The sequence below is a fragment of the Condylura cristata genome, unplaced genomic scaffold (genome assembly GCF_000260355.1).
Source record: "Condylura cristata isolate star-nosed mole 26May11 unplaced genomic scaffold, ConCri1.0 scaffold00022, whole genome shotgun sequence".
Lineage (NCBI taxonomy): Eukaryota > Metazoa > Chordata > Mammalia > Eulipotyphla > Talpidae > Condylura > Condylura cristata.
Genome location: NW_004567123.1, coordinates 20,740,575 through 20,765,490, shown reverse-complemented (window position 1 = coordinate 20,765,490; position 24,916 = coordinate 20,740,575). Strand labels below are relative to the sequence as shown.

At 47.0% G+C, this 24,916-nt stretch overlaps 2 protein-coding genes across 3 annotated transcripts in view; both read left to right on the top strand.

Moving 5' to 3' along the window:
• The window catches only part of TPX2 (TPX2, microtubule-associated), a 29,347-nt gene extending 18,856 nt beyond the window's left edge, over positions 1-10,491 (top strand). The window contains exons 11-16 of one of the 2 annotated variants that reach the window (XM_012728194.1): positions 4,404-4,499; positions 5,507-5,686; positions 6,064-6,210; positions 6,975-7,086; positions 7,748-7,914; positions 9,675-10,491. In XM_012728194.1, coding sequence (XP_012583648.1) covers positions 4,404-4,499; positions 5,507-5,686; positions 6,064-6,210; positions 6,975-7,086; positions 7,748-7,914; positions 9,675-9,785 — 813 coding nt within the window. In that variant the 3' untranslated portion in view covers positions 9,786-10,491. Of the gene's footprint in view, positions 1-4,403; positions 4,500-5,506; positions 5,687-6,063; positions 6,211-6,974; positions 7,087-7,726; positions 7,915-9,674 lie in introns of both variants that reach the window. The other variant, XM_004687308.2, reaches the window with a different exon arrangement.
• A 13,424-nt stretch (positions 10,492-23,915) lies between these two features.
• MYLK2 (myosin light chain kinase 2) overlaps positions 23,916-24,916 on the top strand; it is a 12,090-nt gene continuing 11,089 nt past the window's right edge. The window contains exons 1-2 of the mRNA XM_004687307.2: positions 23,916-23,967; positions 24,429-24,521. Of these exons, the coding sequence (XP_004687364.1) occupies positions 23,916-23,967; positions 24,429-24,521 (145 nt within the window). The remainder of the gene's footprint in view (positions 23,968-24,428; positions 24,522-24,916) is intronic.

The window sequence follows — 24,916 nt, the reverse complement described above, 5'->3', positions numbered from 1 at the left end:
GTGCTGTAGAGAAGTATTTGCCATGTCCACTGGCTTTCAGAATCTTCCAGTGATCTTATTACATAAGCAGATTCCTGAGCCCCACCCCTGGAGTTCTGGCTTGTTAAGTGCATAGCAGAAGAGAGAGAGCCCGGTGAAGAGCTTAGTGTAGTTCTAACACGCAACAGGCAGCATCTCTAGTAGTAGTAATAACTGTCATGTTACTGTGTTTCCCTCGTACTTTTCTAGCTCGATGCTCTTATTATTTCTCATGTCTTTGAAGAGGCAGGTTCTATTTTTTTGTCCCTATTTTTCAGATAAGGAAATAGATAATTAAGCTAATTATTATGCAGAACCAGGATTTGAACCTCTCATCTCCTTAAGCACTATTATTCTACCCTGTTAAAATTGTTTATTTTGGCAAGTGCTTTTCTAAGTTTGATGCTGTTTGCTTCTCTCGCTACTAAAATTTCCAGTGATTTCACCTCAGCCTGTAGGAGACATATTGTATTGTCTTCATACCTTCTTCAGTTTTTAGAAGGAAGACTTCGAAAGAGGAACATGACTTGCCCATAGAAATTTTTAGAAGTCGATACCAGAACTGAGATTAGGTGTCTTCACTTCATCTTAGACGCAGGTAGCAGAGCAGAAAAGCCTGCCTCCCAGAGCCTGAATGCGGCATGTATGTCTGCACTGTTGTTCCTCATCTGTGTCCCCAATGCTGAAGCTCTCTTTCCTTGTGTCCGTATAGTGTTTCTCTTGCTCTCCCACTTGTGGTTAGTAGGTGGCAAATAGACAACAGGACTGATGAGCGATCAGCTTGGGCAGCAGTGGGCCCTGAGGCAGAGGTGAAAAAAGGGCTCTTGGTGCAGAGCCAGAGCGATGAAAACCTTAAGTTCACGGGTGTGAAATGTGAACTTGGTGCCGACATCTAGTGGGGAGCTGGGGCACCGCAGAGGTGGATGTGGTGACAGTGAGGCCAGTGATTAATTTTAGCAGCAGTATTTTAGGGCTGAGTTTGGGGAGACCAGCAGACATTTTTTGGCATACTCCCTGAGATACCATTGCTTCCCAGTAATTTCCCAGCTCTCTGAGACAGGCTTGACCAGGGCATTTGGGGGCATATCCTGCCTTAGGGGGAAGTAGGCCCTCCTAACACACCTCTCTCTATACTGGGCTTTTTCCCCTACACCTCGTCTGTCTGCTCACATTGCCCACGTCTAACTATACACCACCTACTTAGGGGTACCTTCTGCCACCTTCCCGTTGGAGCTTACCCTCCTGCCGCCCCCCCCCCACCCCGCAATACCCATTGTTTGATTGTTTGGCTCTACACTCTGTAAAATTTCTTCAGTGCACTTATGAAAACCAGGAATTGTTTGATTTACCTTTCCATGTCCTTTTTCCTCCAGTAGAATGTGAGCTCTCTTAAGAGCCAGGACCGTGGTAACTATATTTTGCGCATCTATGTCCTAGCACAGGCACTCCAATATTGGATGATTAAGTGGGTGACAGCATAAACTGAAATGCACCAGCCTGTGTTTCTTGCTGGTGTTACACACTGGGAATTCAAAGAGGGAAAAAGACTGTAGCCCTTGTCCTCAAAGCTTTCACAGTCTGGTAGAGCAGATTGCTTATGTAAACAAATAAGGACAGTAATATTAACCAACATATGTTCACTGAACAGTTGCTACACAGTCTTCTAGTAGGTACTATGGAGAATGCAAATGGCAATATCTTTGCCTGTAAGAAACTCATAATTAAAAAAACTTAAAATAGCACATTGAGGAGCTTCTGTTTCTAAGAACCAGTTTCCTTTATTTCTGATTGAACTTTCCATTGGTTTTCACTGCAACAGAGATGGGATATGGGTAGATTGTTGCTTCAAAACTGATTTTCATAAACTCATTATAAGGATTGATCCCATTCATGACTATCTCTCATGCTTCTATATTAGAAAGTTCCATTACTTTTTTTTAAGATTTATATTTGTACATACAGAACTGGGGTACAGGCCAGAGGTGCAGGGGTGGTGAGAGGATTCACCAGAGACAGAGTGGGGAGCAGAACAGGCAGATTGACGAGGTACACTGCTGAGGGGAGCAGTGGGGTGGGTCGGAGTGGTCTGCCGCGCCATGTGGGTCACCTCTGGGGCAGGCAGGGATCGAATTCTTGCGAAAGTGATTTTCGCTTCTTAGTGCTGTGCGTTAACTGGCTGCACCACCAGGGAGGGCCCCCATTACTTTTTTTTAAAGAACGCATGTCTCTGCTGGGTGGATGCAAAGTGAAGGGAAAAATAGGAAAGAGATTATTTAAGATCTAAATGAATTCTAAAATTTGTATTCCCATTAGTTTATGAAAAAACTGAGACCTCGAAAGCTGCCTAACACGTACAGGGTTATGCACATTGGAAGCAGAGCTGAACTAGAACAGATCCCCGGCTCCTTGCTCACTGTGCTTTCCACTCCACATCCAAAGTGTGTGCCAGCAAGAGACTGATAGCTGTCTGTCCAAGTTGTTGTCGAGCAGCAGGTTTTTGTTGTTATTTTAGGATAAGCACTTGAAGGTGAACTTCGTGAATTGTCACTCTTGATTACAAGTTCTGCTATACTAGATTTTATGCCAATGACCCTTGCTTTCTTTAGAGAACAAATGAACTTTCTCAGCAAAATGGGCGTTCCTTTTTCATCACGGTCACCTTGGGAGGTTATAAACTTGCCAATGATGCTGTATGAAGCATTTTGGGAAACCACTTGTTTGGGGTCCTGTAGCAGTCTTTGTGGGTCTCTTTAGTGATAGCAAGTCTCCATATTGTAAAGATTAGTTTGCTTTTAGGAGCTAGTCTAGAGTCAGTTGAAAGTAGAACTTCTAAGTAGTCCAAGGCAATAGAGGTGGAAACAATTTTGTTTAATAAAAGTAAGAATTGATTACTTTGCATGACTCCAAAACTGACTTTGAAAGCCACCTCAAGAAAGACAAACATGCATTGTTGCAGCCTTATTGGGATTAAGGAGAAGTCTTCCAAGGTATAAATTAGTGTTTGGCAATCTTAAGATTGCAAGGTATAAGTCTTGTTACTCATTCTTATTGTATTCATTCAATAAACATTTACTGAATGCCTTATGGTTGCCAAGGTTAAGGGTTGATGGAATAAAAAAGTCCATCCGCACTCTAAATTCTTAGGCTAGTAGGAGATGAACATCTAAGTAGATAAATGCAATAAAGTTTTAGATAAGTTATGATGGAGCTATCTAAAGAAAAGAAAGGTAGGCTATAGGTTCTGTGGCTTTATAAAACCGCAAGTCTGGGCTCTCCCTGGTGGCACAATGGGTTAAAGCACAGCACTATGAAGCTCTCCGAAGCCACTGCAGTGCAAGTTCGATCCCCAGCCAGGAAGCTGACCCACATGGTGCCGCAGACCTCTCTTGATCTACCTGCTGCTCCCCTCAGCAGTGTATTTCAGCTGATCTGCCTGTTCTGCTTCCCACTCTGTTGTTGGTGAATTCTCTCACCCCCTGCACCTCTGGCCTGTACCCCAGTTCTTGTATGCATAAATAAATAAATCTTTAAAAAAACCAAAAACTGGAGGTCCTTCAGTGGAGGCTTGAACAGATGAGTTAGGTGCTTCCAAGCTTCCAGGGCTTTTCACAGAGAGTGTACAGACAGAGGTATGTCTTCTTGTATGTCTCTGTAAATTCCCTGTTCTTATCCACTTATTTGGCAATGGAAAATTAAGCTAGCTTTTGCCAAATACATTTTTCCACGTGCCTTTTGAATATAATGTGTTTGAATATAAGTTTTCTTTGTAAAGCTTAAAGTGGAATAGGAATGACTCTAGTTACTCAAAAACAAAATCAAGACTTCCTTATATATTCAGGATCAAACCTCTTAAACCTATTGCACAACAGAAAACTGATGACAATACTGTTTTCTGTTGTGGTATTTTTCATAAATACCAAAAATATTTTTTAAAAATAATATAATAGTTTATTTTTACATCATTTTGTGCATTTTTCCATCTCAGTTGCAATCCCCTTGGGCTTCCCATCACCAAATCACCCATATGCCATCACCATAGTCCAGTGCATTTCCCTCCCCCCACTGTTTTTGATCCCATTCCCCTCTCCACCCCCATAAAATGTCTCTATGCCAAAAAGATTTGGATGAATCATATTTTTACTGATTATGCAACTTTAGCTCTTCCGTGTTATTTGCTGCTCTTCTGGCATGGTCATCCACCTTTGTAGTGCTATTCCAATCAGTTATGTCCTTGTGTTCATTGGGTAAATAATAGCATATTGAAATACATACTAATCTTTTTTATTCTTGGTATATAAGCTTCCCTTTAAGGAAGGGGTTTAATCTTAGCACCTACCCCTAGTGGAGTTTGTTCTGGGATGTCTAATTGAGTTGATTCCTTCTAGGGTGTTCCTGAAAAGAAAGTACTTCCAATCACTGTCCCCAAGTCACCAGCCTTTGCATTGAAGAACAGAATCCGAATGTCTACCAAAGAAGATGAGGTGATTTCCCTTGAGAAGGGTTTCATTTTTCTTTCTGCATAATCAATCTATGTGTTAATCTCTTAAATGTAATGAAATTCAAAGGCAATCGTTCTTTGTCTGGAGTCCTTAACCATGAGGTATGAACATTTGATCAGCTTTGTTGAGCATCCAAAAGCAAGGTAGTAAGTTAAGGATATGAACTTTCTGGATTTCAGTGGTAACTGCCCGCAACTTACTGAAGCCTTCTCCATTTCTATAGCATTGAGAATCAGTCTGACTTTGTAACCTGGATCTAAAACTGTGAAACCCTGTATTCTATTTTGTCTGAGCTATTGTCATTATTAAGTAAGGGACTTAAATTTATACTAAGCAGTTAGATCTGCCCTGTTCTATCTCCATTAACTCAAGGGTTGTGAAGGTGATGGTGATAGTTCATGAAATTGTAACACAGAAACTGTTATTGATCAGGCTATTTTCTTGTTACATCTCCATTTTATCTATAAATATCCAGAGTTATGGTAATTTTATAGCAGATCTCAAGCATAAGCCTTTTTATAGGTTCATCTGAAACTGAAATACACAGTAATCTTATGTTACAGCCTGAACCCAAACAGCTTGGTCCTATTCTGGGTTTGGCAGCCATTAACCCCAGTCACATGTTCAGTATAGTCTGCAGGCTGCGTCCGTGAGAGGCCTCATTGTATGCTTGGCTAGTCTCTTTCCCCTTCATTTTATTCACACTGTTTGATCTAATTTCATTTTCACAACCTTCGTGTGAAAAAGTTTAGATTCTTTAAGAGTAATTCTTAGGTCCTTTGTCAAATACTTTCACATTGTTTCACCCCATGAGTTGGTAGGTGACTTAGGTAAATCCCTCTTTGATAGAAAAAGTTTAACATCCAAGAGATTGATTTACTCAATTGATTTACTCAATTAATGTCATGTGATATCTTCTGATTCCATATTCTAAGCAGGTGAGAGAGCAAGTTTTTTTTTATTTCTAAATTACAATTTTCCCCCCTTAGGAAGAGGAGGATCCAGTAATGATAAAAGCTCAACCTGTGCCACATTATGGGGTGCCTTTTAAGCCCCAAATCCCAGAGACAAGAACTGTGGAAGTATGCCCCTTCTCTTTTGATTCTCGAGACAAAGAACGTCAGTTACAGAAGGAGAAGAAAATGAAAGAATTGCAGAAAGGGGAGGAGGTAGGTGTTTCCATTCTGCAAGTAGCACAATGCTATTTGATCCCTCAAAGATAATCTTTTATGCTGCATTTTTAACTAAAAAGTCACTTTCTGCTTTTGATCCTTCTAAAAACCTTATGAAGTGTAAATTGGACAAGTAATTTTAATAACCTTGCACAAGGAAGTTAAGCAGCTGACCTGCGAGCACACTGCCGGTTATTGGCAACGTTCGGAGGAAGACCCTGGCTTTCCTTTTGCACCTGCTAGTCTTTCTGCTGCACTGTGCTTTGAAAACTGGCATTTTCTTGTCTTTCAGATTGATCCAAATATTCTGGAGGTAGCTATTATTTTCTGTTGAGAGAACTCTATCTTACGTCTTATGTTTACTTTTCTATTAGATACCTAAGTTCAAGGCACTTCCTGTGCCTCATTTTGACACCATTAACCTGCCAGAGAAAAAGGTGAAGAATGCAACTCAAATAGAACCTTTCTGCTTGGAGACGGACAAAAGAGGTGCTCTGAAGGCCCAGACTTGGAAGCACCAGGTAGGGGGTGGGGAGGGCAATTAAGATGTTAGTTGCTTCGTTGATTTGTTAGGAAGTAGACCCACAGCATCCAAATTCAGCTAGGAATTAATGTGCTATATTATTTCCGGGGCTTTTAATCTAACTTAGGGGTCAGCAACCTTTTCTGTAAAAGACCAGATAGTAAGTAGGTTAGGCTTTGTAGGTTACTTTTGGTTTCTATCACATGCCCTGTATGTATTGCAATCTTTTAAAAATGTGTAAGATCTATTTTTTATTCATGGGATGTACACATAGAGGCTTAAAACTGGATTTGACCTGCAGGTTTTTTTATATCACCTGGGGAATGTGAGAACTGACAGAATTTCTTGGGTGAAGCCTTTAAGATCTCATCTATTCCTTCTGTTGACTGCCTGCATTTAACATTCACACCTTGCTGCTTCTTATAAGTGAATGATCAGAGACTTAATTCTGGTTAGATTCTTCTTGTTGGAGAAAGGGAGAGTACTTCGTAGGTGATCACATCTGGGGGTACATAATGTTTATTTTGTGTTTTATGTTAACATTATCCTTATAAACATCTCTTAAGATACTTTCTAGTTCTCAGTGGGTTCAGATGTTGTCAGTCTGATCTATTCATAAAGAAGGTTTTAACTGAGTTTAGAATAAATCATCTCCTATCTTTATAGGTTCAGTGGTACAGAAATATTAGAATCTGAGTCACAGAGCTGGTAGCCATGGAAAGTTGTGTAGCTGCTGATCTAACTTATGTTTCTTTTTAATAGCTGGAAGAAGAACTAAAACAGCAGAAAGAAGCAACTTGCTTCAAGGCTCGTCCAAACAACGTCACCTCCCAGGAGCCTTTTGTTCCCAAGAAAGAGAGAAAACCCATTGCTGGTAGTATTTTATATATACTCTTGGGGAGTTGGGACCGAATTGTTAGACTTCCCAGGGGCACTGCCTTGGCTCAGTTGTGTCTCGTGGTGTTGTGTCCGCCAGGAACGTTTGCCTTTAGAGGATCTAGCTTTTCTCCCCCGTGACCTATCTCTTGCCTCTGTGGAACCCAACAGCTATGTTGAGTTGCTGAATTAGAACAAGAGCCTGAACAGCGGTAGCAGGCATTTACCAACAGTTATAAGGTTTCCTCACCCAAAGATAGTGAGGAAGAGAGGGGAGGAGAGCCAGAATTTCCTTCTGCAGTTGATATAAAACATTTGATTCCTTAAGCCTGAGTAACAGTCTTAGAAAATTGGGATTCTTCTTGTATATCTGTCTTAAAATTGCTGTGTAGTTTTGAGCAAGCTACTTCACCTGTATGGGTTTTGCTTTTCTTCTCCTAAGATGATTTCCAAAGACCCTTCCAATGCTTAAAATTCTAAAATTTTTGTCATGTGGTTTACTCCATCTTTCTCCCAACGGGGTTCTTTTGCACTCAGCCTTCTGTTGCCATGTGTCTCTGGGCCACTTGTTGGCTCCGTGGGGGCTGGGGTCATGCAGTCCTGCTTGTGCACCAATATTTCTCTGTTTCTGTACTCAGAGGGCCTTTCTGGTTCTCTAGTTCAGGAACCTTTTCAGCTGGCCACTGAGAGGAGAGCCAAAGAATGGCAGGAACTGGAGAAGAAAATGGCTGAGGTGGAAGCCAAGAAAGCCCAACAGTTGGAGGAGGCCAGGCAACAGGAGGAAGAGCAGCAGAAGGAAGAGCTGGCCAGGCTACGGAAAGAACTGGTAACTGTGCAGATGCCGCCTGACCGGAGTTATCTGTACCTCATCTCTTTCTCAGAGGGCTTAAGGTGGCCTCCATCAAAGACAGCTGGAAGGGGAAAGTCACACACACCAGGCAGTAGTGACAAAATAGATGTGATCCATGTAGCTGCTTAGTTTGAGCCCTAATTTTGGTCCTTTTTAGGAATCAATCTGTCAGCTACAAATTCAGCATATGCATGAAATCTAAACAAGCTTCACTGTTCCACAAATGTATTTATCTTTGCTTCTGAATTCAGACAGAAATTCTTCCAAGAGTCTTCATAAGGAGAACATTATGCCGGATAGCCATGCAACATGATGCATTCCTAGGACCGCTTTTAATTTATTGAAATTCAATTAAAAATAATTTTTATTATCTTAAAGCCCAGGAAGAACCAGTGAATTACAGTCAGACAAGAATATACAGATAGGGAAGGATGTGGGAATTCTGTGATGATTTTTCTTCTCTCCTCATACTTGGTTCAGATCCTTAGAGTTACAGTGCATGTTGGCCCAGTTCACCCTCCATGGGAAGCAAGCATAGTGACTTAGATACTAGCTATTAAAAAAGAAGGCTGACAGTCAGGACTCCTTCACCAGAATGGCAGCAGATTGTTCACTCTGCAGTAGTACTCTTCGATGGAACGTCATATGGTTATTGCAAGGATGTATATTGAAAAACATAAGTTACTGAGGTTTTGTGCAAAAATGATAGGCCAGCAACTGATGCAGCTTTGACAGAAGAGACTTTGGCCTTAAGAAGGCTCTAGGACTATTTAGGATTAGCTTCTGGGCAAAATCCAAGCTAACGTCTGTTAATTAGGTGGGGAAACCCAGTATAACGACCACTCCACACACACTTCCAAAACCAGCTGTTTCTAGGCCGAAGTTGGTTTTTCTGTAGCCAGTTTTCATGGCACCTGCCCGTTGTGTTTGTCTCCATCCTAGAACTTTTTTTTTTTTTTTTTAAAGATTTATTTATTTATTTGTGCATACAGAGCTGGGGTACAGGCCAGAGGCTCAGGGGTGGTGAGAGGCTTCATCAGAGACAGAGTGGGGAGCAGAACAGGCAGATCTATGAAGTACACTGCTGAGGGGAGCAGCGGGCGGGCCAGGAGAGGTCTGCCACGCCATGTGGTCACCTCCGGGGCAGGCGGGAATCGAACTCATGTGGAAGCGGCTTTAGATTCTCAGTACTGTGCTTTAACCCGCTGCGCCACCAGGGAGGGCCCCACCATCCTAGAACTTTTTTACAGCTATCTCCAGTGTAGGCTGATGGCAACATCCTAAAGCACAGTTCAGTTAATACTAGTCAGTGCTCTAGTAATTGGGTTTGACTGAAGATTGATTTCAAACTGCTGAGGAGAATGGAGGGCAACATCTTCTAGAATCCTTCCTGATTATTGTTTTTTTCTTGGTTCTTTTTTCATCCATGCTTTTGGTGACTATTTAGATTCAGTAAGCTTGAGATTGTACTCTTGCAAAGTTTTAGTATGTATTTCTTCTCTGCTAGTAGAGTAATAAAAAGCCAAACTAGAGAGAAGTTTGACAACAGAGGGACCCAGCTACTTGGGCTCCAAAACTCAGGTGCTTTTCTATTATACTGTGTTTCCTTTTTTTCCTCTTGGAATCAGTGGCTGATAATATGTAAAATGATTCAACCATTTTCTTAAGAAGAAAAAATTTACAACTAGTTGCTTAACATCCTTATCAGTGGTAACTTTATCTTTCTTACTCTACAGGTGCACAAGGCAAAGCCAATACGCAAGTACCAGAGTGTCGAGTTAAAGTCAAGTGACCAGCCCTTGACCGTGCCAGTGTCTCCCAAGTTCTCCACTCGATTCCACTGCTAGGCGCCATGGGTGGGGGGCCCTGCCAGGCAGGAGCTGCTCTCACCGACACTCCGGCGCTTTCTTTCTTTGTTACATGGCATGAAGAGAATCCATTTCTCTAGACTTCTACCAACATGCCTGACAGAACACCTGATAACTGGAGGCTCCGGTTTTGTTGAGAATTGTTTTCCCGTATTATTGAGGGTAATAACGAGACTCAATTCATGTATGCCTTGATCAGACTCCATGTAGCTAGGTATTTGTGAAAGGTCAGTTAATCTTTAATAGGGATTTTTACTCTGACTAGAATTTAAAGTCTGTATCAGCAGTGTATAATTGCTATCGCCCTTTACCCCTACTCATTTTTTTTTCCTATTTTAATCAGAAAATAAAGAGTTAATACTGAGATAGCATTTAAGTCATGGCTTAAACGAGGACCAACCAGTCTATCAGATTCTTCACTTTTCTCTCCAGACCATGTAAATGTAGAGTTGAGGAGCCCTTCACTCTGTGGGCAGAAAGCTGCATTAACTGCACCAGGGAAGAAACTGCGTAGGCTGATGGCACTGCACTGCAGCCACTGGCACGCTTTGTGTAGAGCTGCCGACAGCAGCTCCCTTGTGGTAAATAACAGAGAAGGGTGCAGCATGCATCGTTAACTCCTCACGACCTAGGCTGGAGGAAGTATGTTGTTTTCCTCTCCCTGATTTTGTTATTAGATTTTATTTTTCATAGAAGAACTGGGGTATAGGCCAGAGGTATGGAGGGAATGAGAGAATTCACCAGAGACAGAGTAGGTAGCAGAATAAAGATCTACTGAAATGCACTGCTGGGGAGCAGCGGGAGAGACAGGAGAGGTCTGCTGCGCCATGTGGGTCAGCTCCCTGGCTGGGGATCGAACTCAGGCTGTAGAGTTAGATGCAAGATGGCTCCCAGAACTTTTAGAAGCATCCTTAAAAGAAAGTGCCTTAGGGCCCTCCTGGTGGTATAAAGGGTTAAAGCACAGCACTACGAAGCTCTCTGTGGCCACTGTAACATGAGTGCAATCCCTGGCCAGGGAGGTGACCCACATGGCATGGCAGACCTCTTCTGTCTTGTCTGTTGCTCACCTCATCAGTAGGTTACACTTGATCTGCTTGTTCTGCTCCCCACTTTGTCTCTGGTGAATCCTCTCACTGTCCTGCACCTTTCGCCTGTACCCCAGTTCTGTATGTGCAAATAAATAAATCTTTTAAAAAAAAATGAAAGAAAGAAAGAACAGTAGTGCTTTATAACTTTGCTCAACCTTATGTCAGAATATGCTCCCATGTTTTGTTAATTCTCCCCAGGAGCCACCCTGGCAGGCGATCATGTGCATTAAGCCTTTGCATAGACTGCCTTTTTGCCTAAAGGTGCGTTTTCTCATCTGGTAAGCTCTTCACACACAGGCTTAGTTTGAATCACTTTTTAAATCCTTCCTTTACCACCTGAACATGATGAGAGTAAGAGTCATTGTAAGAAAGATCACTTCCTCCCTTGTGCTCCCACATGTTTCTTTTTGGTAGAACAATTACACCATACTCAGGTTATCGATACTTGTGTTTATTCACAAACTAGTGGAGACTAAAATCTAAGTTCTTTGAGGGTAAATATTATCTTACTCATGTCTATTTCTTGTAGCTGGCACCACATTCACCAAGTCCATGTTAAAAGTCATATTTTTTTAGCCAACATTATTTATGAATATCTATTGTATACCAGTAGTTACACAAGCATCCGTGTTCTGCCAGGCCAGTCCTATGCACCATATGTAACATTAAAGTGATTTTATATTTCCTTATTCAGTGAGCATTATATACAGGCCATTATGGACTCATCAGTGGGTGACGAGAGAAGATGTGACTTGTAGTTCCTGGACCTCCTGAAGGCCCACAAACTGATGCAAGTGCAATCGCTATTTTATTTCCAAGAGTTATAATGGTACATAGTTCATAGATACTTATGTGGTACATTTTAAAAAATATTTATTTGGTGCTAATTATATATCTTTATCCCTCCCTCCATCACCTTGTTGCTGATCTAGTCTCTGGGAATATAGCACTGAACAAAAATAGCAGACCTCGCCTTCCAGGAGCTTACCTTTGGGGGCACAGACAATAGCAAGTGACTGTCTCTTCTGCTAAGTGAGGTCTCTCTGTGAGGTGGAGAACAGGCTGGCACAGAGACGATTGGGACTTGTGAGATTGGGAGCGGTAGGTGTGGAGGTTCTTGCTGTGGTCTAGGGGAGAGCTGAGAGTGGCTGGGGCTCGGGTGGTAGCAGTGGAGGTGGCGAGGAAAGATTGGATTTGGAATGTGTTTTGAAGTAACTGATAGACCTGACCACAGATCAAATGTAGGGAGGGAAAGACACAAGTTAAAGAGGTTCTGCATGCATCAGCCCCCCAAAAATAGAGTTCTCCACTCCTCATACTACTCCAGTTCTAGCCCTGTCTTCACATCTCTTCTGTATTCTTGGAGAGCTTTAATTTTGGGGGGAGTCACCCCGACTTTGGTTTTTTGGTTTTGTTCCTTAAGTTCCCTTCTCTGTTCTATGTGGCTTTTCTCTAACAAGTAGTTTTTACACATTTTGTCCACTTTTTGGTGGTTTTATGCAGGAGAATAAATCTCTCAAGTTGAAGGCTTTTGGAAGTGTAATTGAGAATTAAGGACTTTGCATCCTCCTTTCTGGATTACCGCTCCAGATAGACCCACATCAGTGTGACCATCATTGAAATGCAATCAAGAAAAGTCATATCACTTTCAGAATTTAAAACTGAGGAGACATCTTTTTTGACTTCTGAATTTCTCAGTTTTCTTTTGAATTTCTTTCAGACCACTTCATATGACCTTTAAGTTGAATTATTTCTTTTAATTATGGTAACATTGGTTTACAATGTTTATGGCTTTGTATATGGAGAATAGGTTCACACCTGCTCAGGTGACACCACCTCACCACCAAAGCACTTGATTTTTCTAGCACAGCTTCCCATTTCCTTCAAAACTCCAACTCTTCAGCTTTTTTACATAGACGATGTGGGGTGTAGTCCAGAGGTGGAGGGAGGAGGGTGGTGTGAGAGGATTCACTAGAGACAGAGTGGGGAGCAGAACAGGCAGATCTACTGAAATACACTGCTGAGGAGAGCAGAGGGTGGGACAGGAGAGGTCTGCCGCGCCATGTCGGTCACCTTCCTGGCCAGGATGGAACTCATGATACAGTGGCTGGCATTAGGTTCATGGAGCTGAGACTTAACCCGTTGAGCCCTCAGGGAGGCTCCCTGATCGTTTGATGCTTGAGTTCTTATTTTGTTAACACCTCAACTGCTGTTTTATTCCTTACCACTTCTTTTCTATAGAGCTCTGTCCCTGGAAAGTGGAACAGAGTGGCAGGCAGCTGCAGGTGTGGGTGCGCGGATGTTCAACAGAGACAGCACGTTGAAACACAAGCTAAGTGTGACTGAGTGAGGCAGGGAAAAGTGCTGAGAGAGTTTAGGGAGTCCTGTTACAAGTGAGGTTGCAGTTCTTAAGGATGTTTCTTTTTTAAATTAGAGATATGAAAGTAGCACTGTATTTCCAGAGCAAAACAATGCAGACTATATAAAATAAAATATGAAAGTCTCCTTGCCTCCCTATACCCTTTCCTCAGGAATGACTCATTGTTGACAATGTTATGTTCTTCATGTGGCACACAGATTTATAGAGCTTTTTATTTTGTAACAATAAGATTATAGCATTCTGTATTTGAACTTCAGTTGTTTTAAAGGTTATATATTGACATGTTTCAAAATTGAAAAGCTACAAAGATAAAAGTCCTCCAACTGCTGGTTTCCCTCAGCAGAGGTGGTCCATACTACCAGCTGTTCCTGTGAAGATGGTTTCTGCATGTACCTTTCCCTTCTGTACCTTGTTCTTTTCATTATGTTCTCATTGGTGCTGGCTCAGGTGCTGCCAGGGAATGTCCTGTCTACCTCCCTAAAGGAAGCATAAAGCCTCTGATTGAGAACTACGGACACGGGGCAGCCCTGTATGGGGTCTAGGTGCTCTGTCCTGGGCTCATGACCTGAGGTCCAAGGCCTCAGGGGCCAGCAACACCTGGAGTGAGAAGTCACTCCTGCCTTAGCTGAACATCAGGGGCTTGAGTATCTAGTTAAACCTGTGTATTACCCCTGAGATAAAACTTGACGCTGCTGCTGCTTCAGTTTTCTTGAAGAAGGTTGTCGCACTGAGTCTTGTCTGTTGGGGAAGTTCCTCATCGCTGAGAGTAGCAGTTAAAAAAGCTGTTAACCACGTGGCTGGGCTCCTATTTCTGCATAGGTGGGTGAGTTACAGCTGGTGGTGGGGTTCCAGGTAGGAGTGGTCAACACTCTGAATCCCGACTGCCATCTGCCTTGCAGCCTGCTGGGATGGTCAGTTTAGACAACATATAAAGTTTCCTGGATACGGGACAGGCCCAGGCCTATGGAAAGAGCAGGAAGGTTAAAGTGTGAGAGCAGTGACGAAGGCGTAACCAGGGAGCTAACATGTTTGCTCCAGTGCCAGGAATTCCAGGACAATTTGTTATCCAGCTGAAGCCAGTGTAGTTGCTACAAAAGCCTAGGGACAAATCATCTTTCTCCCTTGTTTTCTTTATCTTCTTGCATACCCACTCTGTTTTCTAGCTGTGGTGAAGGTTATTTACTTTGAAAATGTCTGATGGTATTTGCTACTCTGTCTTGCAAGAGAGTAAGCAACTGGACGCAGGCCAAAGCGTGGCTCTTCTGTGCTGAAGGTGTCAGCTTCCTGTAGGACTTGACAAGTGCTGACATTTCACTCGGAGAAACCATAGCTGGAGGGCAGGGAAATACTAGGTTTTATCAGGAGATGCCTCACTAGACAAACCGCCAGGCCTGAAGGCATCCATTGCCTTCTCCCTTTTTCTTACAATTTTATTAGGAAAGAAAGAAAACCTGGCCTGGCTAATCTGCAGAAACTATGTAGAGATGGGACTGGTGTTCCAGAACGTCATGGGTGTGTGAAATGTGCTAAAAGCTGTGGCCACGCACCTCTGCCCAGCTGGGTCTGGCACCACTGGCGGTCTCGGGCCCTCTTTCAGGAGCAGGGGTGGAGATGCCGTTTTCACGGGTCACTCGTCGGCGGTCATAGCTGTAATGTGAAAAGCGGTTTGGGGCTACACAGTTAAAGTGGGCTTGGTGGTGAGGGGGATGCGCTCTAGCGCCCCACAGCATGTCCCCACGTGGGGGCACCCGTGCCCAGTCATGGATGATGACCAAGTGACTTGAATTTGCTCGGCGAATGTCTCAACTGGACTTTTGTTTCTGTTTCTAAATTGGGATTTATTAATTATAAACAGTTTGAAAAATAGCTGGTAGAGAGGAAAAAAAGGAAGCCATTGTCTTCACTCACCTTGAAACTGGTGCTTGGTATCATCTATTTTTTTCTTGTGTAAAACTTTTGTCGTTTTCTACACTGGAGGGTTTCTTTTCCTCATACACACACACTTTATTAGGACTGATTTGAACAGCAGCTTCATGTTCCATTGCTTTGAGCTTGTGTCTCCTGGTGAAAATATGACTGGCAATTGATTTTTTTGGTTCACCCTGTAGCTCCAATGTATCATGTCTGTTCCTAAACTTTAAATGACTGTTTCAAATGACTTATCAGTCAACCTTTATAATTAAAACATTAAAGAGAAAATGTAAGTCCCTCCCAAAAGCCTAGTTAATGGGATGCTCCTTTCAGCTAACATGTTTTCAGTATTACTGATGCCAATGTCCGGTGAAGTTTAATTGGCATTTAGAGAGCCTTTCAGGAGAGTACTCTAGTTCTTTTTAAAGTCTTGGACGTCTGATTTGAAACAGTGGATCGTTGTCTCAGCCTCAGGTGGGATTCGAAGAGAGCACTTTCTGTCTTAAAGTCGAACTGGGGTCATGGTGTGTCTTTGGGAAGGTAGGGGCAGGGAATATAATCTCACTTCGGTCATTGACACTGGTGACCTTTAACACGTCTTTCTCCTTTTCTGGACCTGTTCTACAGCTGTCCGGTGAGACTGAAGTAGGGTGTCAATAAGGGTCTTTGTTCCTTCTCTCTTTCTAGGTGATTTGTTTTCGCTACACCTCTACCTTCACATTTACATCCTCCTGTAGCAGCTGCAAGAGGGCATCCTAGCAAGCTCTGCAGCCCCTGCATTTCCATTTGAACTTCAGTGCAGTTGTTGGGGGACAGTGTGCTGTCTCGTGGAAGACTTTCCAAGGGGGTTCTGTACACGGAAATCCAGCCCGGGTCTCCACGGGTACTAGTCCCTGAACAGTGTCCTCAGACAGTATTTTCTGGTATTTCTCTTGACCTTGGACTGGTGGAAAACTTCACAGAATGTTCACAGAATTCTTCCAGATCATAGCAAGCAAGTCCTTGGTGATCTAGCAGTGGTTTAATTGTTGGAGGTTTAAGACTGCACAGGAAAACTGATAACCTCGCCTGCTGCTCTTCTGTTTCCACAGTTCAGTTTTCACAGTGTTTGTGACCCACACATTTGATTGCATGTGGATAGTTGTCGTGGGGTTCATGAGAAACATAAAAAGTATTTTATGCAATGAGCCCTCAATTCAGAATTGGTAGAGTGACTTATGATGTTTGCACTTGAGTGTATATCATTTGAATTCTCAGAGCCTCCCGATTCCTTTATCTTAAAATAAAACAATGTTTCTAGAGAGGATTAGTCCACCAGCTCTGTAGATGGGGACCTTGCTCTCAGCTTTAACATGTCCCAAAGGCACTCTGGGAAACAATGGTGACCGTCACATTGGGCACTTGTTCATCTCTGTTGGCCAATGTGACTCAGCAGGCCATGCTTGAGTCATATATTCAGTATTAATTGTCAGTGGGTATGTGTCACCAGGGGTTGCCAGAAGCCCCTGCTGTTTACCCGAAGCTACCGGCCTAACAGGGCAAGGCCAGCAGCTGCCAGTTCATGACCAGCAAAAGGAGCAGGACTGCTCAGGGAGGGACTCGGAGTTTGAACAAGCAAGAAAGCCCAGGGGTTTTGAGCTGAGCCTGTGGGAGGCAAACTGATGCATAGTTGTACATTAGCCTTTTTCTCTGCAGCAACAGAAAATGAAGACAGGAAGCAACGCTGAGCAAACAGGAGCTGGAGGGGCGCCCAGTACCCACCCCCTTCCCTCAGTGGCTTAGCTTCTGTGCATCTCCCTCGTAGAAACATGAGCTGTGCTGACAGTTGGGGCTGCGTGTTCCTGTGTTTTCCTCATCCACATACCAAAACACTCCTACTCCCCAGAGACCTCAGGAAAGCGGGTATTAGCCTCTGGATGCTCAGGGACTTGGCCTGGCGGGTGGCGCTAGCCCAGTGGTCCTCTGTGGTGTGCTGGCCAGCAGATCCGCATCCCTGGGCCTGGAAATGCAAATCTGGCCCGGAGTGACACACTGGGCGTGGGCCCCAAGTGGATGTTTTAACCAGCCCTCCCAGAGGCAGGGAAACACCCCAAGAGGGAGCCACTGCACCGGAGAGGGACCTGCAGGTCTGGGTAGACAACAGGCCTTCCAGCCAAGGAGTCAGCAACTGTTCTCTCCTGTGACTCTCAGTGTCCAGTCGCAGCAAGCAGGACCCCCCCCCCTCCTTCCCTGCAGAGTGCCTCGGGGCGGCTGAGTTTGTTGAGTGGAGTTTCTGCAGCCAAGATACCACTACCACAATGAAGATGGAAGGAAGTATCCTTTTCCATATGTCCTTCCAACAAGTCATATGAAAGATGAGGAAACTGAGGCTTGGAGCTTAGGTTACTTTTCCAAAGTCACATTGCTAGTTAGTGGCCGAAACAGAATTTGGACCCAGGTCCGCCTGCCCTCAACTGCCCTTTCTACCATCCCAGTCACGTCCCCTGACTAGAGTCAGCCACAGGGGCTGGGCATTTTCACGACCTCACCCAGTGCAGGGAATTGAATAACACTTTGACTGAAGACTCTCCTGGTGAAGGAAAAAAAAGTTGCTTCGGGGCCAGCAGTTCAGGACTTTTTTGCAAGTGTCTTCTGAAGGTTCCCGCACTGAACTCTTGTCCTTGCTATGCGAACCTCTGGCTAAGCTTCCCAGGGGCTGGGAGACACCGTCCTCGTCCTCAGTTTCACACAGCAGGCATCTTAGACTGCAGGATGCTTGGGTTCCTGTCAGGGATGTGGCTGCTGTCAGTCAGGTCACAAGCCCGGGCAGGCCTGAATGATGGCCAAGGCGGTTGGATGCCAAGCAGACTGCACCATCATCTGCCTCAGCCCAGCCCACTCCTCACCCTTTATTTAGATGCCCCCTCACCATCCCGGGCAGGACCCTCTCCCAGCAGCAGCTGAGAGCTTGCCATGCACCCGTTTCTTATGGTAACCTGGTTTAGCAGATGGACCTGCGGCTTTATAAATAGCCTGGTGGTGGGCCGGGAAGCTGACCTGTGCAACGGGGCAGAATGCATCCCCCACTTTCTGAGCCATTTCCTGTGATCCTCACAGTCATTCTCCACTTCCATCTAGATTCCACACTTGGGTCTTGCTGCCGCTCTGCTTTGTGTTCGTATTAGTCCCCCACCCCCACTGGCCCTGCCTTCAAGGGATGGTGCTACCAAGTCAGCTCCTGGGACGTTTCCTGTTCTTGGAACAGCTGCACCAGCCTGGGGTACCCTCCTGCTATTTGATCCTATAGGGAGGTGTCCAGTGGCCATGAGCAGTTTGCAGATGACCTTGTTCTTCTGACGTCATTAGACGGCTATTTTGGGCTTTGCTGTTTATGCTGCAGAGAAGCTGGGCTGGGCTGGGGGAGAGGGTGAAATGGTGAAGGAGGGTTGGGTTTCAGTTCCCCATTGACCCCGGACCCTCCTGAAGTGGGAGCATTTATCCTTCAACAATGACAGAGTACACACAGAATGTCAGGTCTTGGGGCTACTGAGTTGATAGATTAAGTGTGAGGGCTCTGGAGCCAGGAGGCTTGGGTTTAAGTTCCCGCCCACTGAATGCTACCTCTGGGGCAAGTTAAGCCAGGGTGCCCCCGTTTCCTCTTGGAAACGGGAGTGATAATTAGCACTTCCCTGACTCAGTGGATGACTGTGAGGATGAAAGGAGGTAGTATCTGCGCCTGGCACTTGTAATATGCACCATCAGCATGTGCCACTAGTTGACAGCAGCAGTGCACTGACTTCTGCCCATGGATTGCTTTCCCCTCACTTGGCGGGTGTTCTAGGGAAGTGGGGTTCTATTCCTGCCCAGGGAGGGCCTCAGAGCAGTGGCCCTCAACCCCAATTGTACATCAGAATCTCCTAGGGAAATTAAAAATACCAACATTTGGGGCCCTACCTTGCAACCTTCTGCCATAATTGGTCTGGCTGGAGGGTCTGGGGCTCAGGGTTTCTCATGTGCTTTGGGGTTGAGAGGCCTGGCCAGGTGGCTAGAGGGATGGGACTCCCAGAAGTGCTTGGCCAGCTGCTCCCAGGGAGGGCCTCGGAGCTGGCTTGGGTAGGTGTACATGAAAACCACCCCAAATGCCAGTAACGGGTGCGGGCCTAGCACCCTCCTCCAAGGAGCCTTCATTTGAAGCAGCACTAGGCACCGAGGAAGCCATGCCTGCAGCTGAGAAGTCCTTCCTCACCAGTCCCTAAGTTTCCACCTCTGAAACCCCAGTGTTTCAGATGGAGCTCTTACCAGTGGGTCTTGAATTGTGGAAATTTGACATGTTTCAGGTTATTCTGTTAAGAGTTATGTAAACGAGAGGTTTTAAAAAAAATTGGAAAATCCAGGAAAAGAACAAAGTCATTTCCACTCCCACACCTGCTAGTAGGTATATTTACACCCCTAGAGACATCTCGCTAAACATTTTTAAGAGGATCCCACTTGAATGATTTTACAATATTTGTACCTAAAAATGCAATATGTGGTGGTGCTGTATAGCTTTTACCCAACTTTACCCGTGTCCCCCAGGTGAGCGCTTTTGGTCCTTGCAACAGAGCAGAGCATTCAGTAAATAATCTTAGCATTAAAAATTCTCAAATTTGGAACAGAGCAGTGTGTCATTTGCATTTCCAGAGAAGTCTACATTTGCCACAAAGGAAGTACCCGACTCTGCCTCCTGCTCTGGAGGGGAGGGCAGGGGTGTCCCCAGGACAGCAGCCCTGCCAGGGGGCTTTCCCAGGGGCCGAGTTCCTGCCAAAACCTGGGGATGGGGGCCCCAGGGTGGGAAAGGGCAGGAGGAAAGGAGATACCAGGGCAGCCCTTAGTGGCTTCCAGAGTAGGACCAGAGGGAAAGTTGTGAGAAGAGTTGGCTGTCTTTGGAGTCAGATCATTGCTCAACTCCCTGGATTTTCCATCACAGCCGGGCAAGGAGAGGGTCAGGCCAGGAAATGTCTCCTCTGAGCAGGTCCTTTTAAAGTGTTTTGGCTGGATCAATTTCTCCCTGGGAGCCAGGGAGGCAGAAGCCCAGGCGTTAACCCCTTCATTCCCAAGGAATTCTCCCTGGGTGGGTGGTGAGCCCGGGAGCCCAGCTTTCTGGAATGCAGAGCTATCAGGGCAAGAGGGCTAAGGAGCCGCTGAAGAGCCTCCTCCTCCTTTTAAATCCAACAAGCATAATTGCATCCTGCTGACCTTAATTCCCCCCCCCCCAGGGTTTAATTGGCCCTGGCATTGCCCCACTACCTGCCCTGTCCCTATGGAGGAAGACGTGGCTGCACAGCTGGGGTGGGCTGAGAAAGCCCCTCTCAAGGGTGGGCAGGGCTCTGACAGCCCCCAGCTGGGAGGAGTAGGTCTCCCCTGCCCCACCCCTGTGCCTCCACAGGAGCTTGGGCAGAGGGACTCCCAGGGAGCAGCTGGCAGCAGAGCTCAGCTGAGGCAGGCAACAGGCTGCCCGCAATCCTGTGGATTGGGACTGGGCCAGCCTCACCCCGGCGGGAGGGACTGCGGAGCAGCGTCCAAGGCCAGTTGAGCTCTCTACCTTGGTTGTCCACAGCGTTAGGCCACGTTATGCCCAGCCTGCTCGCTAAGTGCCCCCGGCCACCAGAGAGCATGGCCATGAGCTGAGCTCGGGTTAGGGGCTCCAGCTCGGTGCCGTGACTTCTTGACTTCGTGCCGTGACAGTCCTGCTGCAGCTTCTGTGAGGTGCGGCGGGAGAGTAGGCACTCGGCACGTTCTGGGTGCCCGTGCTCTGTCCCAGAGGCTTCCTCGCCCCCTCTGGGGAGGAAGGTGCTCATCCTGCAATGAGGAAAGGAGGGAGGGCTTTTGCCTACTTCACACTCAGCGTCTCAGAGCCTCAGGCCCCTAAGGGCCACACTCAGGAAGGGCTGCGCATGGACACGTGTCCAGAGGCAGCTCACCCCAGGGCCTGGCTCCATTAGTAAGAGTTCAGTAAATACTGGGAATTGAAACAGTCACAAAGACAGCAAAGTCAGCCTGGACTCTGGCCTCATGGGGCAGCGGCTCTGGGTCCAGGTCTGGGTAGTGGGCGCTGCTCTGGGGACAGCCCTCTGACCCACTTCAGCGTCAGTTCCTGCACCTTTAAGTTGGTCTCACACTGGGCCCCCAGATCTCTTAAAAGGGTCCAGCGACCTGGGTAGAGACCTTGGCAGGGTCAGCCTGGCCCTTCATGGGCACTGACAAACACTGTCATAACAAGGGGGCAGCCTGTAGTGGGTGAGCTCTGCTGCCAGCTGCTCCCTGGGAGTCCCTCTGCCCAAGCTTCCACGGAGGCACAGGGGTGGGGCAGGGGAGACTTACTCCTCCCAGCTGGGGGCTGTCAGAGCCCTGCCCACCCTTGAGAGGGGCTTTCTCAGCCCACCCCAGCTGTGCAGCCACCGTCTTCTTCCATAGGGACAGCAAGGCCACATGGTAGAGTAATCCCACAAACCCCGGTCCAGGGCCTCGTTAGTCACCCAGTTATTTACTCACTAAACACTGACTGGCAAGTACACTTTGTGCTGGGCACACATGTGAGTGTCACACAGCCCTGCCCTCGGGGGGCTCCAGACAGTGTCTGGTGGCTGAAGTGTGTGGGGTGCTGAGTGGCCAGAGGAGGGGTTCAATGTTTCCAGCTAAACTAGAACATGCTGTGGGAAGAACCAAACACGGCTCCGATGACAAGCACAGACAGGCAGTTGTCCACCTCCAGAATCCATAGACCTACAAAGGGTGTCCTGGCATGGGCGGGGGCGTGGGGGTAGGTGGGGGTGGGGGTACAGTGGAGATATAGACTGGGGAATTTTAGGGAAGAAAGACCTTGGGTCATTTCTGGCTCTGTTTCCTTCCTGTGGAGCAGATCTTTATGCTCCGTCTTCATCTACTTCATCTAGAGAATTGGGTGAAAGTCCCAAGAGTTATTGAGAGGATGTTTGAAGAAGCTATGAACAAAGCTAATACCATCTCTCAAAACATGGGCACCCTCTGCCTGTAGGAGCATGCTGACCCCAGCACAGGCCCTGGGAAACCGCATGCCTTTGGGTAAATTACTTAGTCGCTCCATGCCTCAGTTTCCCTACTTATAGTCGTACCTCCCTCATCAGCTTGCTCTGAAGATCACATGAGTGAATTTATGTCAGAGCACTTTGAATGAGTCCAGCCCGGTGGCGAGTACTATAGAAGGTGCCATTAGTATTTTAGCTTCCTAGACCAGGATCTTGAAGGAGAAAAACGCAAAAAGGAGGGCCAGGCAGAGCCCAAATTGTCAAGACAGGGGAAGGAAGCCCAAACCTCTGCAAACCTGCACCAACAGCCCCCACATTTGCTCAATTAGAGATGAAAATCATTGCTCTTGGTGCAGCTTAAAAGTAAAAGGGTCCACGGTGACATCGCCCCCACCCCTTCCTGCTTATCCTGCCAAAGGAAGCCTGGTGTGTGTGTGGTGAAAACACTTGTATTATTTATTATCCTTTTCCAATAGTAGATCTTTTACCCCCCTTCCCCTGATGTAGCGTTCTTGACTCGTGACTCTGCACCTCGCACCTCTGCCTGCCTTGTGGAGACTGTTTCCTTCCAGCTTGTTGTCGGTGGCTCCCTCAATCTTTTTATAGCTACCTGATCCCCTTCAGCTTTGCTAAGGGTCGGGTTATCGCCTCCATTTGACAGAGGAGTCCAGGCCGCGGAGCGGGGGCGTACAGGCTGGAACACACTGTCAGGACCTGGATGTGGTGCCAAGAGCTCCTTCCAGCATGCCCAGCCTGGGCGCGCTCTCGCCGGTCTGCAGAGCAGGCTCCAGGCAGACAGCGTGGGTGAGGGAAGGCCCCGGGCTCCCACCTCTCTTCACCACCTCAGCCTGCACACTTCAGTCAGCACTGGCCCGTTGTGGGTGGAGGGCTTTGTGAAGACAGCCCACCCACCCCCTCCCCTTGCAGGTGGCCACTGGAGAGGAGCAGGCGGGCTCAGAGGAGAGGAAGGGAACTGGGTGATGGCACCTCCCACAGTCACTTGGGGCAGCCTCCATCTCTCCAGGAGGCCAAGAAAAAGACATTTTCAAAGCCCCACAGGCAGGTGGAGTAAGTGGACAATTTCTTACCCAAAGACATCCTAAGAGGTCGACTGTCAGGAGCAGGGATTGTGTGGGCACAGAGCCGGCCCTGGGGTCAGAGTGCGTATCCCTGGGCATGTATAGCTCTTATCAGAGCCACCGGAGTTGTGATGTGCAGGTGGGCAGAGCTGCAGAGGGCAGGCCTGGGAGAAGGGCTGCTCCCTGGGGCCCTGGGGCCCCCACTCTTTTCTCTTCCTGCTATTCCAGCACCACTCTCCCTCCCACCCCCTCGGTCCATGGGAAGAATGCCGTGTCCTCTGAACCAGGGCCAAGAGTGACAGGTGGTGGCAGTCCGAGCTGCATGGCCCCTGGTGTAAGAGATCCTCTCCTCCGTCCCCGCCTCCACTGCCCACACCGCTGCCTCCGTCTCTGCCCACCCGGCCCGAGCCCTTACAACTGCCCCGGGACTGCTCCTGGGCGGCCACCGAGAGCCGGCCAGCCAGCAGATTGGCCCTCTGGCCCAGGTATTCCTCTCGCCTCCATCAGCTGGCCCCAGCCACCTCTCAGCTGCGCAAGAAGAGGAATCGGACAGCCTGACGCACCACGCTCTTCCTTCTGCAGTTAGACAGTCTGAGTTAGACAAGCAGAAGCACACGCCTCCCTACCTCATGGCGACAGAAAACGGAGCATTCGAGCTGGAAGTCCAGAGTCCAGCAACAGGTGCCAGGCTGGGGCAGGAGACAGAGGGAGGAGCTTGGGGAGGGGTGTCTGAATCTGTGGTTGGGTCTGCTTCTCAATGGGAGTTCGATGTCTGAGCGTCTCTGTATGGCATGCTGGGTTCCCCAACGTGAGCATGATTTGGGGGTAAGGTTGGGCTGGGTGAAGGGCCTCCATGGAGCTTGCCCCAGAGAGTCTGGGAAATGGTGAAACTCCCATGGATCCACCTATATGCAGGGGGTGGTGGGGCAACAAGTCCTGCTGGAGGACCAGAAGCCTCCCACCCAGCGGGGCCAAGGTCCAGGCAGCCCCCCCAGAGCCTGCCAAGCAGCCCCAGAGGCTCAAAAGGATAAGAATTTGCAGACTGCTGCCTGGTGGGGTGAGGAGCTGGCCTCGGGCTGGCCTTGCAGGGGGAGAAAGGGGGAGAAGGCTGGACCCTGACTGGTATCTCACCTCCTTTGCAGATAAAGATGCCACATCATCTAAAGGTGCCGCAGGTGAAGGGCCCCTGGCTGCAGAGAAAGACCCTGGTCCTCTAGACCCAAAGAAGGATCCTGGTCCCCCAGACACAAAGAAAGAATCTAGCCCCCCAGACCCAAAGAAAGTAACTGGTTCCCCAGAACCAAAGAGAGAACCTGAACTGCCAGACCCAAAGAAGGAATCTGGCCCCCCAGACCTAAAGACAAAAACAGACCCCCCAGAACCAAAGAAGGAAACAGGCCCTCCAGATCCAAAGAAAGAAACTGGGTCCTCTGACCAGAAGAAAGAAACAGGCCCCTCACCCCCAAAGAAGGAAACAGGTACCCCAGATCCAAAGAAAGAAACTGGGCCCTCACCCCCCAAGAAGGAAACAGGCCCCCCAGATCCAAAGAAAGAAACTGGGTCCTCAGACCAGAAGAAAGAAACAGGCCCCTCACCCCCAAAGAAGGAAGCAGGTACCCCAGATCCAAAG